The sequence below is a fragment of the Amyelois transitella genome, chromosome 19 (assembly GCF_032362555.1).
Source record: "Amyelois transitella isolate CPQ chromosome 19, ilAmyTran1.1, whole genome shotgun sequence".
Classification (NCBI taxonomy): Eukaryota; Metazoa; Arthropoda; class Insecta; order Lepidoptera; family Pyralidae; genus Amyelois; species Amyelois transitella.
The window spans coordinates 6,583,891-6,600,685 of NC_083522.1; the positions used below are offsets into that span (position 1 = coordinate 6,583,891).

General features: G+C 34.7%; 3 protein-coding genes across 4 annotated transcripts; 1 reads left to right on the plus strand and 2 right to left on the minus strand.

Moving 5' to 3' along the window:
• Window positions 1–3: 3 nt before the first annotated feature.
• On the minus strand, window positions 4–4,111 carry LOC106132764 (ribitol 5-phosphate transferase FKRP). Its single transcript, XM_013332289.2, has 5 exons — window positions 3,285–4,111; window positions 2,782–2,964; window positions 2,227–2,399; window positions 1,648–1,927; window positions 4–1,354 (listed from the first exon to the last, which is right to left on the minus strand). The coding sequence occupies exons 1-5, from the start codon at window positions 4,020–4,022 to the stop codon at window positions 1,232–1,234; spliced, it is 1,497 nt and encodes a 498-aa protein (XP_013187743.2). The 5' UTR covers window positions 4,023–4,111; the 3' UTR covers window positions 4–1,231.
• A 1,026-nt stretch (window positions 4,112–5,137) lies between these two features.
• Window positions 5,138–7,459, plus strand: LOC106132590 (ATPase ASNA1 homolog). Its single transcript, XM_013332040.2, has 5 exons — window positions 5,138–5,349; window positions 5,441–5,546; window positions 5,822–6,007; window positions 6,382–6,519; window positions 6,809–7,459. The coding sequence occupies exons 1-5, from the start codon at window positions 5,228–5,230 to the stop codon at window positions 7,265–7,267; spliced, it is 1,011 nt and encodes a 336-aa protein (XP_013187494.1). The 5' UTR covers window positions 5,138–5,227; the 3' UTR covers window positions 7,268–7,459.
• A 2,345-nt stretch (window positions 7,460–9,804) lies between these two features.
• Window positions 9,805–16,517, minus strand: LOC106132771 (GPI ethanolamine phosphate transferase 3). Of its 2 annotated transcripts, XM_013332296.2 has the most exons (10): window positions 15,845–16,517; window positions 15,625–15,754; window positions 15,274–15,495; window positions 14,936–14,962; window positions 13,374–13,624; window positions 12,875–13,026; window positions 11,597–12,621; window positions 11,173–11,364; window positions 10,638–10,774; window positions 9,805–10,270 (listed from the first exon to the last, which is right to left on the minus strand). In XM_013332296.2, exons 1-10 carry the CDS (start codon window positions 16,379–16,381, stop codon window positions 10,097–10,099), a joined length of 2,847 nt encoding a protein of 948 aa, XP_013187750.2. In that variant the 5' UTR covers window positions 16,382–16,517; the 3' UTR covers window positions 9,805–10,096. The 2 variants fall into 2 exon arrangements, with proteins under 2 accessions (XP_013187750.2, XP_013187751.2); XM_013332297.2 differs by lacking the exon at window positions 14,936–14,962.
• Window positions 16,518–16,795: the final 278 nt, after the last annotated feature.

The window sequence follows — 16,795 nt, forward strand, 5'->3', positions numbered from 1 at the left end:
CCATCTTGTTTAAATTTTATTAAGGTATAAGCATTCAAAAAAGTTAATAATAAAAAACAATACAAGATCATAGCTTCAATACTTTTTTCTTTTTTGACACATTTCCAACAAGACTATATTCTATGCTCACCATCCTTAAACTTTAAAAATAAAACATATTTAAGTCATTGAATGACTAATAATAATAATTGCTACGTATATTGACTAGAAATATTTCGAGATCTGATTGCTTTGCTAGCTGAACGCTATTTGAACTCGATTTTATATTCTTGACAAAATCAGTACACATACACATACATTTTATTGTCTGCAATAAACAGACTTGTGTTCACTATAATACTAAAAATCACTAAGACAGAAAGGACCAAAAGTTATCTTTCATAAAATTTATTTAGACTAGAAAATAGACTCGTAATTGTAACTATATTAAAAAAATAATACTCATTTTATTTTCAATTCAACAAATACATAAGACACAGTGGACTTTTATATATTTTCTTTATATAGTAAAATATAAGCAAAATTATGATATCTAAAACTAGAAGTATAGTCAGATGATTTTCACATTTAATACTTATCATAAAGCGCTTATCACACTGTGAACATGTGGGGTGAGTGACGCGAATTTGCATTTATCACAACACAGTCAGGGTGTGGATAAGCCTCCCTAATATATATCAAAATATAATGTGAACGTGTCATTGCATTTTCTTACAAGAGATTAAAAATAAATGCTACCTTGTGCCAGATGTCAGCTTATGTTTCTTGTTGTTCTTAAATAAATGTTATTTGTGATCATTTAATAATGACTGATTTTATAATATAATTATGTAAATACTGACATTTTCAGAGTATAAGCTTTGGAATTACTAATACATTTTATCTGAACGGGGAATCGATGTTATCACTCGACGAAATGTCGATAACGGTGTCGCAATAGGATCTGATCAAAGGGGATGTGATAACACCATAGGATTCAGCATAATATAAGGCAATATAAATGTCATAGTGTACTTGAAACTATAATAATATTAGAAAGCTGTCCGATAAAACTAGAATTGAGATTCAATATGAAAACATTATGGCGGCTGATGGCGGTGACGACACATTTAGCAGTATTTCTATCGTCTTAAATTATTCTGAATTCTATAAGAAACACTCTAAAGTTTTAAAAGTACGTACATAATTCTAAAAACATTTTATAAAAGCTTTGAGTAGACTAGAATACTGTTCAAGGGTAAAGTAGTTTGGGTCCAAATTTGTTGCATCTCTCCACCGCGGCCGCGCCCAGCTTGTGATCGAGGAATGCGCGCGCGTCGTTCGGCGCGGGCGCTTGGTGGCCAGCGAATTGTATCTGCGAGTATATTAAAATTATTATGAAAAATGATATAGGTTTTGACAACTTGACAACTAGTAGGGTATCTGGGTTACACCTAGTTTATTAAGATTATAACGCCAGTGTAATTTTGAAGATTATATAGCCGCCATAGTCGGATTAAAACAATTATCCAGCTTTTGGCTGTGTTAAAACTACACTTTGTATGCAAAATTTTATGCAGTTTGGTCTAGGGTTTAACTTGGATACACCTTCTTCAACTGATTATATAGTTTACACAGAGAACATAGGTAAGTACCTATGAAAAATACCTGAGCAAGCGGATGCAAATGTCTTTCAGGAAAGTCTCTTTGATGTGCCAGCACCCAGTCAGCGGGCCACATTGTCCCGTTTCTAGCGGTGAACGGCAACACTAAGACGTAAACCCTGTTGGCCGCTGAGAAGGCGACGCGGTAATAATGGCCTTTGGTGGCTCGCTCCCAGACGAAGCCGTCGGCGTCTACTCCGCCGCGTTGGAGCCAGGTTACCCTGGATACGTCGGAAGCGTGGATACCAATTTCGACGTATTCGGCCCATGGTAAGATGTCATTGCTGTAAACAATAAAAGAAGTTTTTTTTTCCAACTCTAAGGTATGGTTTTTATAAAATCCATTGCCTTTTTATTTATTATTTATAATTTTTTTTAAAATTTATATAATGTGTTATCCCGTATGGGAGAAGACAGAGCCTAAAGTAACGAAAATACTCTAGAGCTATAATGAATAGATCTGATGAAATTTTAACTGATCGCATAAAAGATGAATTTCAGATTCTTAGTAACACTAAAAAACTACAGCAATGAAGCAAAAGAGCCATAATACAATGCCTTAAGACATCGTAAGAAGACCTACCGCATGACGGCGCCCAATAGAGAAGTAGTTTCGAGCCAGCATCGAGCACCAGCTTGTAACAACACGCGCAACACGTGAGCAGCGACACGACGCATGTTGCGACGACAACATGGCGGCGTGTTGCGCCCAGAGAGGATGTACGACGGCGTGCCTTGCACTGATGGGTAGCATCTCTGTAATCATATCATTTTTTCTTGAAAAACATGCATTAAAAGTAAAAGGAGAACAGGTTACAAAATAATTCTCAAGCATTTGGGGCATGTCAAAATGGTTTATTACCCCCACCTATTTCCTTAGGGAATAGGAATGATTTATAATTAGAATTTCATTACATAAATCAATTCCATCATTTAGCCATACAGCTGAATGTAAGACTAGTTAGCTCTGTCTACCCCATAAGGGTCAAATAGTAAATAAATATGTAAATGAATTAAATGGCAACCATTTGAAATATTTGTTTACCAAAATGATTTTGAACTTAAGGTGATGTTTAGTTTCTACATGAATTGCAGCTTTTCTCATAAAATAAGTTTCACAAAAGTTTTTTGAACATACCTGTGTCTCTCTCTTACATCCAAACCACTGGACTCTCCCATCTTCCCTCAACAAAGCTTTCACCCCAAGCTGCTTGTACAACGCCACTCTGTGATCTCTTATTCGTCGCGATACCCTCTGTCGAGCTCCAGGAGATTTTAACACACTGCGCCCTGTACCCAGCTTTCCATCTAGAATTTGTACCTGATAAAAAAAATATAATAAGTCAGAGAACATATAAATACAATTCATGAAACGGATTTGTAATCATGATCTACTTTTTTTATTATATTGTATTTATAATGGCTGTCGGTCTGAATATAAATTAAAAAAGATCTAAGTTGGGTAATGAACCTTGTAGGGTTACAGAACACAGGATGCAGTTGCTCTGTGAAATTATCATTTCAGGATCATGGTCACAGGGAGACCTTGGGCTCCTCCCCAGGAAGGGTACAATATTTAAATATTTTATTACTTGTAACACACATAAATCACACATTATTATAATATTCTGACTTCTTTACCTTAGCATTTTTAACAGAAGTCTGCAAATACAAAGACTCTGGGAATGGCATTATAAAAGGCTGAGGTAATGTTTGCAACATAGATGTCCTGATCAGCAGAGCATGCTGTCCATGCACAGAATCGCAGATCTTGCCAGATGCGTCTTTGTTGTACTGTAGAGTCCAATCTACATAATTCCATTTCACTTGCTGACATATCAAATGTGAATTAGCTATTGCAATAGCCACAGCATGCGATGACACTGCCGCTGCAGCAGAAGCTGCTTGTTGCAAAACTTTGCGAGAAACCCGAACAGAGTCAGGGACAAACAACACAAACTCTGTTGATATATGTGACAAAGGGTTAAGATCTTGTGGTGAAGAATCCAGTTTCAACTCCAAAGACAGAACTTTAACATTTCGAAGTGTCTCGTTGGTCGCAGAAAACGGAAAGGGCGGGTAAGGTGTATTTTCACACACAATAAGTACGGGCATATTCGGAAAAGCTGATACGAACGATTGAACGCTGTCAGCGACATCATTCTCGAAATCTTCAAATTGCCGAAACACTACAGTAACTAACTTAGATAAATGACGAGATGCTCGACCATGTAAAGCATTTGGTGGTAATGTAACAGGCGCGATAGGATAAAATCTAAACCAAGGGAACAGGTAACTGCAGGCTGAAATTACGACGATTAACACTAAAAATGTATACAACTTGAAAGTAAAACGACCACGACACAAACGATAGAACATTGTTTCCACTCATTAAATTATCCATTTCATTCATCACAACACAAATATGTTTTCAAAAATTAATACATATTTCATAGGTACTATCTCAAAAGATCAATTTCAATGTCTTGAATAGTTAGTTGATAATTGACAATGATAATTTTTATTGACATCTGACATTGAGTAGTAGCTTCAGAAAGCAGTAGACATAAACCAGAGTAACAATATAGAATTAATATGTACAAAGAAATCTTGGATAACGTTGCAAACTTAAGACCGAATGAGTCTTAACTTTGGTACTTTTATTAATTATCTTCATTTACCAGTTCTTTCTTTCTTTCTTTTCTATATTATGGCTTAAGTACTACGCAAGTCTCGTGACATCTATCAATCATGCGTTTATTTTTCTTCAAAAGATCTTCAAGCAAACTCAATGTAATGATATCATTGATGAAAGGAACACTTATTATGACTCATGTAGGTTCATAGGTACTATTAAAACTTTTACACTCTATTTGGACGATGATTGTTTTAATTGATTGTTATTTGTGTTGTGTACATATACTGTGTGAGTTTTGCAATATAGGTTCCATTTATATTTATTCTATTTATAAGGCTTATAAAAAACTAGCTGTGCCCGCGACTTTGTCCGTGTGGAATAGTTTTTTTTTTTTGCATCATTGAAGCCCTCAAGGATGAATAATTATCCCCGTTTTTTTTACATTTTCCATTATTTCTTTGCTTCTTATAGTTGAAGCGTGATATTATATAGCCTAAAGCCTTCCTCGATAAATTGTCTATTCAACGCAAAAATAATTTTTCAATTCGAACCAGTAGTTCCTGAGATAAGCGCGTTCAAACAAACAAACTCTTCAGCTTTATAATATTAGTAGAGATACTGAAACGAACATAAAAATTCTGTCACCGTTAAAAAGATACATTATACGCGGGTGTTAAAGGCTACATAGAACCATGGCCGGAGCCGACGGGTTCTCTAGTTTGAAATAAGAAAATTGAAATACCATTTCTTTACAAACGTACTTATATCTTAATTATTTTATTTTTCTATTCGGCACGATCACAGACTTACTTCAGTAAAAATCCAGCTGTCAATTTAGTCAATCTGTCAATGTCAATGTCACATACAAAATTGCAGTGCAGATTTTACGTGTTTCTTCTTGAACTTGTCTCTTGAATTTGAAGATAAAAAAAATAATTCAATAATAATGGATGAAGAAAACCATGATTTGGAGCCCTTGGAACCCTCGCTTAAGAATGTGATAGAGCAGAAATCCTTACGATGGATTTTTGTTGGTGGGAAAGGTGGTGTTGGGAAAACCACTTGCAGGTACATAAAATACCTTTTATATCATTCATTTGGAAAACTACACTATAGATTGCACTGTTTCCTACTGTTGATGTTATTTTTCTATTTGCAGCTGCAGCTTGGCCGTTCAACTATCCAAAGTTAGGGAATCAGTTTTGATAATTTCTACAGATCCAGCACATAATATTTCTGATGCATTCGACCAAAAATTTTCAAAGGTAATTAGAGCACTTTCACCAATATACGAGCTTCAATAACGCCCCAATCGTTTCTTTATATAAAATGTGAGCATGCAATAGGTCTTACGTTTTTACTTCTGCTTATCCTTCATGAAAATTTAAGTGAGTCATGATGTTTTAATCTATTTTATACTTGCTTATATATCAAAAATCATAATCGACACTTTGGGTTGTACCCTGAAGAATTTGAATTATACAGTATGAATTCTTCTCAACTACATAATCTTTGAAATAAATGAATTGTATATTTTCAGGTCCCAACCAAAGTGAAGGGTTTTGACAACTTGTTTGCAATGGAGATTGACCCTAATGTTGGTCTGACTGAGCTACCAGAAGAGTATTTTGAAGGTGAAACTGAGGCCATGAGACTCGGCAAGGGAGTCATGCAGGAGATTGTTGGGGCCTTCCCTGGCATTGATGAAGCCATGAGCTATGCTGAGGTAGGTTAATTTTAAATTTTGTATCATACTATACTACTAAAAATTTAAGGAAGATCTAGAATATTTCTGTACTGAATTTATCAAAATTTGTCCACAACTTGTGGATTAACTCAAAAACTAATTAATAAAACATAAACAAAAGTAATGCAATTTTTTATATGGAAGTATTAATTGAATTCAGTTACTTAGTTACTATAAATATATATGTTATTCTCTGTTTTCCCAATCATACCCTAAGCTGCAATGTTAGCCTGGACTAATTTCTAAAATTTTACTCTAGTTTTTTCTTATTTATGTTTAAAATTGTTCATTTGTTTGTTTGTTGTTTGTGTTCCACAAAAGTTTGATTGTTACATTAATTGTGATGTTCACAGGTAATGAAGCTGGTGAAAGGTATGAACTTTAGTGCTGTAGTGTTTGACACAGCACCTACTGGACACACTCTCCGCCTTCTCTCATTCCCACAAGTTGTAGAAAAGGGGCTCGGCAAGCTAATGCGCTTAAAGTCTAAGGTATTAATCCATTGCATTTAGAAAGTATTATTTGTTATTAATGACTATAAAAATATTGCATTATATTATATGCAATATTAATACAATATTGCATCTATTATTTTATTTACCTGCTACTAAGCTCAAGCAATTTGGTTTTAGCCCTCACTATATATGAAATAGTACTTGATGATTATCCAAAATAGTCCAGCAGTTTTGCAGAAACGCTATTGTCATCTTTTAATATTTATTATGTATTAACTTTATGCAGACATACTTGTTTCATATGTATTTTAATATTTCCTTACAGGTTGCTCCATTCATCAACCAAGTGGCCACTCTTTTTGGTCTGGCTGAGTTTAATTCAGACATGTTCAGCAACAAAATGGATGAAATGCTCTCTGTAATCAGACAAGTCAACACCCAATTCAAAGATCCCAATCAGACCACATTTGTTTGTGTATGTATTGCCGAATTCCTGTCATTATATGAGACGGAACGCTTAGTACAAGAGCTGACAAGGTGTGGCATTGACACTCACAATATAATCGTGAACCAGCTGTTGCTAAGAACGTCTGCTCCATGCGAACTCTGCGCCGCGAGACACAAAGTGCAAGAAAAGTATTTAGAACAGATTGCAGACTTGTATGAAGACTTTCATGTTACCAAATTACCTCTGCTAGATAAAGAAGTCCGTGGAGCCCAAGCTGTGAATGCTTTCTCAGAATATTTGGTCAAACCTTATGTACCACCTCCACAAGCTACATGAAGTGTTAATTATATATCAGGTCCCATAATTGTGCAAGTAATTTGTGTCTATTAAATTCTTAGTACGATTTACTTGGTGCTAATGGTCACACTAATTTTATATCTCAACTTCTCTAATTGGGCCTTCCGGGATTTAATTTATACTTTCCAAAGGATTATCCTTGTATATCCAGTAAATGTAATATTACTCTAACAGTTGTTTTAATGAAACCCAAAATGTGCTTAAAATGCTTTATTCAAATTCATAGAAAATTTTAATATCCTGCATATAATTTAATTAAGAACATTTTATTTGGTTGGTCATAAGATAAATAATGTATATTAGGTACATATATTAGATTATGCCGCTAGTCACAATCTAAATTTGCCGAATCTATCTATGAATTCTCAGAACTGAGAACAGAACACTATACACTTTTTATTTTTTGTATTGTTCAGATGGTTAGGTGTATTATAAAAAATTGACTTTTCATTATTTTTGTTCATTTGTACATAAATTGATTGCATGTTCAGAAACTAAAAATAATTCGTAAAACTATGTACACATGACAAATGGTCAATCTATATAAAACTACAATTTAAAAACAAACATTACTTGCACACGTAATAAAAATAGTAATATCGAAAGCTATCATCCTTCAAGTCTAAATCAAAAACAAATCTTGAATTTGTTTTTCCTTTCTAGCCCCTTCAAATAAGGTCAATAATTCTTTTTCCTCTCTAATAAATAGCACCATTAAGAAAAGGAGTATGGAAAAATTTCAAGGTAATTTAATACATCTGAAGTTTACTTCGATTTTGCAGGTTACATATCCTGTTAACAAGTTAATAAGATACAATGTAAATTTTCCCTCTCTATTCCTAAGGTTATCCGAAGAGAGAGAAGTAAGATAGTCTTATCAATATTCGTAAGTAGCTCCCCTGATCAAGTTTTGGGACCGTGATTACACATTCATTTACTTAAGTGTGCAAGTTTTAATACCTATCGAAAGCTTGACATGGATTATTTCCAACATAATACTTATGTTTTCTTATAATACTAGGTATATTTAGCCTAAAAAGTTGCAAAACTAGATAACATTATGTATTAATTATATCAGCCGATAATATTTTGCTAGGGGAAGCACTGAACGAGTCAATCTTGGGATCAATTCAGAGCAGGGAAAAAATATTAACCCCTCATTCCTTTCAATTGAAAATTGTGCGAAACAGTATGCTTGTGGCATAAAATATCATACTATCTGAAAGGAATTAGGTCGATATTTTTACGTGCCCAACTATAATTTTCTTTAGATTTGACGTTTAATTTCCACTACACCTTTGTTCTTTAAAAAAATGCTTCGAACTATCTGCGTATGGCGTCCAATGTCAAACAATTTTATTTACAAAATCTTTGGAATCCATTAAAAAAGAAATAACACAACCATAAGAAGCATAATACCTGAAAGTTATCAATAAATTAATTGGCGAATAACATTCCCATATATTAATAAGTGACTTAATATTATTAACAAATGCTAAAAAATGCATTTTGTCACAGGAATCAAGTGTTTGATCCTTGATTTAACATAAGTTTAACGGACGGGTACCTCTCTTTATCTACATAATAAGTATAAAAAAACAACAGAAAGGTTTACAACCACAATTTTTGGATAGATTTGTTTCATCCTAGTACATCGGTAAACAAAAGATGTTAGTGGTATCATAATTTTGAGTAAAAACTTATACTTTGAGTATTTTCAATGCCACTTCGTATCTCCAATTGTGATGTAATCAAGATGGGAATGGCAAAGTGTCTAACTATGGATAAAAAAACTAGATGTTTTCAATTATTAATTATGTAGTTATGAATGTGGATGAAGCGAAGGAAGTATGCAGAGATCGTGGCAAGTGGAAAGAGGTAGTCTCTGCCTACCCCTCCGGGAAAGAGGCGTGATTTTATGTTATGTTTTGTTTCCAATTACAGTTTTGTTTCAACATATTGTGCCTCCATTTTTATGAGATACAAGTAGAGACAACTCTTGAAATATGTATAAATATCTTTTAATACATTTTTTTATTAAGAGACATATTGAATTAATTACTAATTAATGTGCATGACCCTCGAACGATGTATATTTACACATCAAAATTTCTTGTAGCTTTCTTAGTAGGTATAAGAATTTTTTTAACAGTGAGACTAATTAAAACTAATATCTATATTTCAATATTTGAAAAACGAAGCCGTCATAAGATGAATATTCATAAACTATAGCAGAGATAAAATGCTATGTAATTCATAGGTCTTTAAAATTGAAGCTAAGGCATTGTACACATTTATCTTCTAAAGATTAGCCTACATTTTGTACAGTCAAAAATGCATATAAGAATTTTCGTTTTGTAAAATTCATTAAATTTGGATGTCATTTTCGTGTAGTAGATTGCAGGAAGATCGCGGTTCGTCTGTTAATTCCCATAGAATTAAGATATAAATTTTTTAAATCAGTAAATAAGTCAAATTCGACATAGATATTTTTTAATACTAGACATGGCAGTTCAAACGAATATATAAAATAATCGCTTAGTAAATATTCATTTTAAAACATCAATCAGGAAGTCAATCATAGAAACCATAAAAATATCTACATTATACATTCTCAATAATGACGTAATAAAATGTTACAAGTTCTGACTTCAATGGTGAACAAAACGCAACGTTAACTTTGACTACGAACCTGCGTAGTCATAAAATGTTCTAACACAATTACATCAAACAATTAAAGGTTTTATTGCTATTTAACAGTCCTCGAGTACACTTTAAGGTCAAGTTTTCCTAATTGCATTTCTTCTGTCAACTTTGTCTTTGGTTCGTGGGTATATGCCACGTGGCGAGGGCAGCTCCTATAATCGTGCCGAGAAGCGCAGCTGCGCAAGCGCCACTTTCGAATAACAACTTCGGTGTGAACACACCCCATATCATAAGATGGCGGCAGTGAACTGTTGCTGCTAGGGCAGACGCGAATACCTGAAAATTCATACAAAACTACATAAATTAAAAAAAAAAAATCATTTTGACTAGCTGTAGGCTGCGAACATAAAAATCGAATATTTTTAGCGCAATGTAACAACAAACTTTCTTAGGTGCAGTCATACTTTTTAACACGTAGGTATCAAATTTTTTTAAAACTAATAACCAGTTTTTATGCCTAACAAAATGAATAAATTTACTAACGTTTCCTAGACATCTAGTCTGGCCACTTCATAATTCAGCTTGGGAGTTGATTTTAATAAAGTCTAATTATCAAAAAAAAATGCTGCCTCTCGAATACCACCAAAAAGGCTAACACAAGATCCTCTCTTCTGATTCTCTCTGAAGAAAGAAGATTACTTACTCTAATAGCGAAGCAGAGTGCGAATTTGAGAGATAACGAGAAGACGGCGGCGAGTTGCGTGCGCGGCCCCACCGCGGCGCCCCCGCGGCCCCATAAAGCCAGTAATGGGACCGCCGCGCCGAACATCAAGGGCATGCCTGATAAATACATATTTATTTAGCTTGAAAATAAAACATAAGATCAAGTCTTTCACATATGTATGTGTAAGAGATTGATGTTATCCGTTATCCATCCTATGTACCTATGTTAAACCATGAACTTTATTTTCTTTATAAGTTAACAAAGCAATTTTCGATTTCTATGAAATTTCACTACTTTGGCAAAGTCATAGAAAGTTGATATGCATATCCCTTGAGGGGTAGGCAGCCAAGAGTCTTGAAAAGAATGGAATCACAAAAGAGCTAAACTCAAATAGTTGTTGGGTTTGGCGGAGATTGGCCCGCCATCGCAAAAGCCCTGAGTACGAACGAACGTAAGGTTCGTTAATACGGAGCTTTAGTTTAGTTACAATAATAAAGTATATTTTATAGCTTACCGAACAAATCAAGCGACACCAAAGATCCAATGATAAGTGGGCTTATGCTCAAATAGTTGGGGTCTCCGGCGTGGAAGGCGGGCGCCCATCGCAAATGGCCCAGGGTCGCGTGATGGCCCGTCCCGTAGAAATGATACGAAGCCAGTAACGTCCATAAACAGGCCACGCTAGCGCTGGAACGCTTCGAGATTGCTGTGAAATATTTGTAACCGCTTTAAATTGGAAGTCTTACTAGCTTAAGCAATTATATAGCTGTGTTTTGATTTAGTTTGTCAAGGGTATTTTTCATTAAACATTCTAGATATCTTTAAAGACATAAAACTAATTAAGGGTAAACCTAGATAACGCTAATGAATAAGAGAGAAAAAGCCAGTATATTGTTACACAAAAGTAATGATAAATGGTAAAAATGTGAACAACTTACAATATTTATTATTCCCTTCACTCTTCATCATTGAAACCACGTTGAGCGCGAGAAACCCGGACACCAAGCCAATAGCAGCCGATGGTGCAAACGACGCCCCCAGCACCAAACAATTAGCCACGTAAAACAGAAGACTGCAAACTACCAAGGCCAAAGTCGCCCCTCCCCTCTCCCGTCTCCATAGCAACAAAAACATTACACCAAGTACCAACCATGCACCGCGAGCTAATAACCGCGACCTACTCGGGGACCCCAGACTCCTCCACCCCAAAGCCCAGTGCGCACACGAAAACAACCCAGCTAAAACTAATCCATGCCCACGCCAACCTAAATGCCTTCTAGTTATCGCTAACACAGCTGCCATAGAACCTAAAGCTAGAATCAGCGCTAATCTACTCGCTTGCCCGCTTGGAACCCCCTTCCCCTCAGTCCAACACGCCCCTTGCTCTTCCCTGCAACCTCTATACGACCTCGATATCCCTAACACAATCCCAGACAAAACCCACATAGCGACAGCCTCCAAAGTTTTCACATGCCAAACAATAACAGCCAAAACCGACAACGCAAGAAACGACAAACTAGCGCCCTCTTCGATTATAAAACTGTTCGAGGACAAAATGGCGGCTGAAGCGAATAACACCCCTCTAGCGAATCGTTCGTAAAACAAATTCTTATTTTCGTACCATCTTTGAGTGATGCCGTCCCAATGCATTATAACTAATGTACATAACATAGCTCCGGATATCAATCCGGTGCTCAAAATGATCGCGTGTTCGAGATCTTCTAAAAATTTGAAAATGTATGCGGTGTAACACATAGATATGCAGATAGCATTGGCAAGGATGCCGGTGGGTACGAATGAACTAGCGAAAATGCTTGGAATCCTGTTAGTGGGAAGCCCTTCTGTCACGAGGCAGTTGAAAAATATCGCAAGGATGAGCAGCAGTAGAGCTCTAAGCATTGACAAGGAATCAAACTCGACCCACACCTCCCGGAAACCACCGCGTATGCTGTCGGTCAGCAATCTGAAATTACATAAGAAATGTATTGTGATGTTTATTGATAAAACTTAGATTGAATAGTTGTATAAACTTAAGTAAATAATGAGCTCATTTTGCGAATTGGAAATTCAGTACTTCAAGTACACATTCCAATACGGTTTGATGATTTTTGTATTGTAAGATATTTGTATAAATGTATACTTTTTAATTAACATGCAAAATGGAAATAAATAAATAACTCAGAGACGTTTGTCTTACTATGGAACTTTATATTCACCTGACTTCATCAAAATATTTGACTAGTTCCTCTTCAGTGCTCACTTTGTGAATTTTATCTAATTGTTCCCTTGTTGCGTTTATAAACTGCGCCAATCTATCAAGCGGTATTTGCTGAGATTCTTCACCATACCTTACTAGGTACCTCATCATCTGAAATAGATATCATATTATAATTTAGTACATTTCATTAAAAGAGACGGATATTCTGAGCACTTGCAAGCAATTTGTTGGTCTTCATTTTATTTTCAGGGGTGTAATGTACTAAGTATGAATTCAAATTCTGATATGAGTAAATTGTAGAAAAACATAGTAGTACTTAAAATACATAATAATATAAGATTTTCTCAAAGTTGTATTTTGGCTAAAAATATAATAAATTTCTACTCATCATCATCATGGGCCTCCCCCAATGAATTCCAACTCGCTCTGTTAAAGGCGACCTACATCTTAATGCAAAATTTTAATAATTACAATGAATTATCATTAGAAATACTAACCTGTTTCATTCCATTGCTCATATGCAGCAAAGTCTGCGGTACCGTCAATGTGGGTAGAATTGGAAACAAAATGCTACCAAGAGATGGCGCTGGCGGCGGTCTGCCTAACGCCGCGCTCATAGTTGGCGCCAACTCCGTTTGTTGTATCTCCTTGCCGTTTGAAAAACCGAAATTATTTGCAGAAAGACCGGCTCCACGATACGCGAACAAAGCTGCTGTTCTTTCCGCTCTGCTTTCACCACCATGGTCTCCTAGTGTAAATTAAGAATATCGGAGATATTATAATTAGATACTTTTTAATTCCCGTAATATGCTCCAAACGCTCAAGCGAGGCGCAAGCCCTTTCAAACTACACATTCTTATAGGGAACATCAGGTTCAGATCAGATCTATTGGCATACCAGGGCATTTATCCCTAGCTGAAACGACAAGGATGTTTGAATTTTCAACATACCCAAATGGTCTAATATTATATCTCATTCATTAGTTTAAGATTCAGAACAAGATCCTTAAAATTATAATTTACATATATAAAGAGCAAACTGCTAAAACCCATTTATTTAAAAATTATAATGTTAATGTCTACTTGGTTTGTGTTACCACCCACCATATAAGGCTCCCTATTTTAGCGCATGCAATGTTTTACAATGGCGTAACCATCACCAAAATTGTTCTATTTTTCTAAATCTCACTTAAACAAAAAAAAACACAAAAAATTATATTTCTTAATGTCTTGCTAAAATAAGCTTTTAAAACACTACCTACATTGCATATATAAATGTATATTAAAAGATGCTTTAGAATCACACACACAGCAAAAACATGTTTAACTGAAACTGTACAAATTATACAAAAACATACAGTACAGGAATATATCATTTAACTTGTTTGTTATGTGAGGTACAAAGTTAGTATAGTTCAACAAAATTATATAAAAGAAATTTTGAAAACATTTGTTGTATTATTTTTTTAGTTATTAATATAATAATAAAAAAATAGATTTACCCTCTACCTCACACTCCAGCCGATGGAGGCTGGATTGTAAATATGTATACATACATTTATTTATACATAATGAATTACTATATAAGAATGCATGAGTCATAAAAAACTTAGAAATAGAAGACTGTTAAGCAATGGATAAAGATTAACTATAAAGAATGTGATAAGATAAATTTAGCATTCTTGCACTTTGGACACATCAATAGGCTGTAATCTATTTTGCTCTGTCATCAACAACCTCCTCCTGGAGTTAGTTACAGTTATAATTGCACCTCTCTGGAGGGTGAGCTTATGACCATGTTCCTAAATTGGGTAAACAAGGTTTTTACATGATGTGACTCTCACCTGACCTCAGAATCCTTACTCATATTGGATTATGTAGAATTAGGTAAGTATCAATTTTGGCTTAGTGGCCTGTTCATGGGTCAAATTTATGGGGAGGATACAATATATATTTTTCTTTAAACATTATATTATATACAACATCACATTTGCCTCAGAATAACACAGTTAAACAATATACCTGTACTGTCTAAATCACAAGCAACTCTATTTACCTACCCTGATCATCATATCCTTCTTGTGAGTCTAAAACAATATGAAATCATACTTTAATATACTTATAGTATATTCTAGAATGATACTTATTTACAAACTAGAAAACATTTATGAGACTCCAATAACGATGTTTTGAGAATGTAATATTTATTATACAAAAAAATTATGTAATTAAAAGTATTAAAAAAAATATATATTATTTTGCAGTTTCAAAACAACATAATATTATTATTTCTAGTTGTAATTCATGTTACATTTTAGTAACCAATTTGTAAATTAATAGTTTCAATATTGGTCTATTTACCAATTCTTACTGTTCCTGAAGTGAATGTTTCAATTACCTGTCTCAGTCATTCCATGGTCCCCTACAACATACAGTAGCACATCCGGAGGAATTGTCTCTAGAATCTTCTTCAAACGGTTGTTGGTCTCATTAAGCTTCCTTGTCATCTCTCGATGGTTGGGCCCGTAACGGTGGCCTGCGTGGTCTACTCCTAAATAGTGGGCAATGAGTAGGTTCCAGTCGTCTCTTCGCAGTTCATCATATATTTTTGTATCAACCTCTGAAATTTTTATAGTCATAAGGAAATTAATAATTTGTTCCATTGAAGAATTACATTTTCAGAATGGATGGCTAAATTTACAGCAGTAATTATTGTAATAAATATAAAAGCATTAATACAATATGTTACCATTATCAACAGTATCAAGATCCCATGTATGAAAAGAGTACATTACATGAGAGCGAAGATATTTCCCTGGAATCAGTCGAGCCCATGTATCATCACCCAGTAATACAATTTTACCACCATCCAAAGCCACCTACAATAAAAAAATAACATTAGTCTACAAGATAAGGTTTATACTTGAAATTGTTTAATTAAATTTAATCATTCAGAAAGAGGTTCATACTTGGTCAATTGTATTGTCTTCTAGCAATTCTGTTGCAGCAAAATTTGAGCTCGCATCAACGAATGTGGGTAAAGAACCGGTGACTAATGCTTTAACCCTTTGGAGAGTAGTCGTCGGCGGGTCCGCCATAAAGCGAAAAAGTCTAGCACGTTTCGGCCATTTTTCTAATGTCTCCTTTATTACGGGAAGACGATTCTGATAAGGCAAAGGATCCTGAAGGTCTGGGTCATACTCTGTAAAGTCATATCGCAATGCATCTACGAGCAAAAACACAACTCTAAATCGAGTAGGGGAACAAACTAAATCTGCCGCGGGATAAGAAAGGATCGACCGAATTTTCTCATCCTCTGTACATACGTCCGTCGAAAGCTTCTCTATTTGACCATTGCATCCAAAGTCTTTCAAAGGCACACATTCAGTGACATCAGATAAGGTTTTACGGGACAGCAAAAATCCATGACCGAACATCAGAACGGCTGACAAGATCAAATACGAAAACCATATAAGATATATAATGTAATTCCATTTTTCTTTCATAGTAATCACAAAACCCGCAATATTTATGTGTACATTGACTTAGCTTCTTATCAATAGTCCAAAAAATTAATTTATTGAAATAATCTAGCCGTGGTGGAATGGAAACACCTGGATTTTTGTTTCACGGTGTGACATATTCTGTCTGACATTAACATCTTCACATGACAGTGAGTGTGAGTATAATATGTTTTTTTTTTTTAATTTTTGGCAGCAGAACCTCTAGGATAAATAACCGAACAGCTGAAAGAAAGTAATCATTGCGGCCTATTTCACCACATTTGGTTTTAGTGGTTCTAGCCATATAGATAGAAAATTCTTCGTCATAGCAAATAGTTAATGAACCAATATTGACATATTCAATTTACTGATAAAACTAAATTTAGGTTTGAAAAAGTACTTTATTGTTTTTTAATT

Bases quoted from the DNA above. Each gene is read 5' to 3' on its own strand.
- LOC106132764 (XM_013332289.2), bottom strand. From the start codon at position 4,022: ATGTTCTATCGTTTGTGTCGTGGTCGTTTTACTTTCAAGTTGTATACA. The intron at 2,965-3,284 runs GTAAAGAAGTCA...TTTTTTTATCAG, and splicing joins CTTCTGTTAAAAATGCTAAG to GTACAAATTCTAGATGGAAA. The intron at 1,928-2,226 runs GTAGGTCTTCTT...TATTGTTTACAG, and splicing joins CTATTGGGCGCCGTCATGCG to CAATGACATCTTACCATGGG.
- LOC106132590 (XM_013332040.2), top strand. From the start codon at position 5,228: ATGGATGAAGAAAACCATGATTTGGAGCCCTTGGAACCCTCGCTTAAG. The intron at 5,350-5,440 runs GTACATAAAATA...TTCTATTTGCAG, and splicing joins GTTGGGAAAACCACTTGCAG to CTGCAGCTTGGCCGTTCAAC. The intron at 5,547-5,821 runs GTAATTAGAGCA...GTATATTTTCAG, and splicing joins TCGACCAAAAATTTTCAAAG to GTCCCAACCAAAGTGAAGGG.
- LOC106132771 (XM_013332296.2), bottom strand. From the start codon at position 16,381: ATGAAAGAAAAATGGAATTACATTATATATCTTATATGGTTTTCGTAT. The intron at 15,755-15,844 runs GTATGAACCTCT...TTTTTATTGTAG, and splicing joins AAGACAATACAATTGACCAA to GTGGCTTTGGATGGTGGTAA. The intron at 11,365-11,596 runs GTAAGTTGTTCA...AATATTTCACAG, and splicing joins TGAAGGGAATAATAAATATT to CAATCTCGAAGCGTTCCAGC.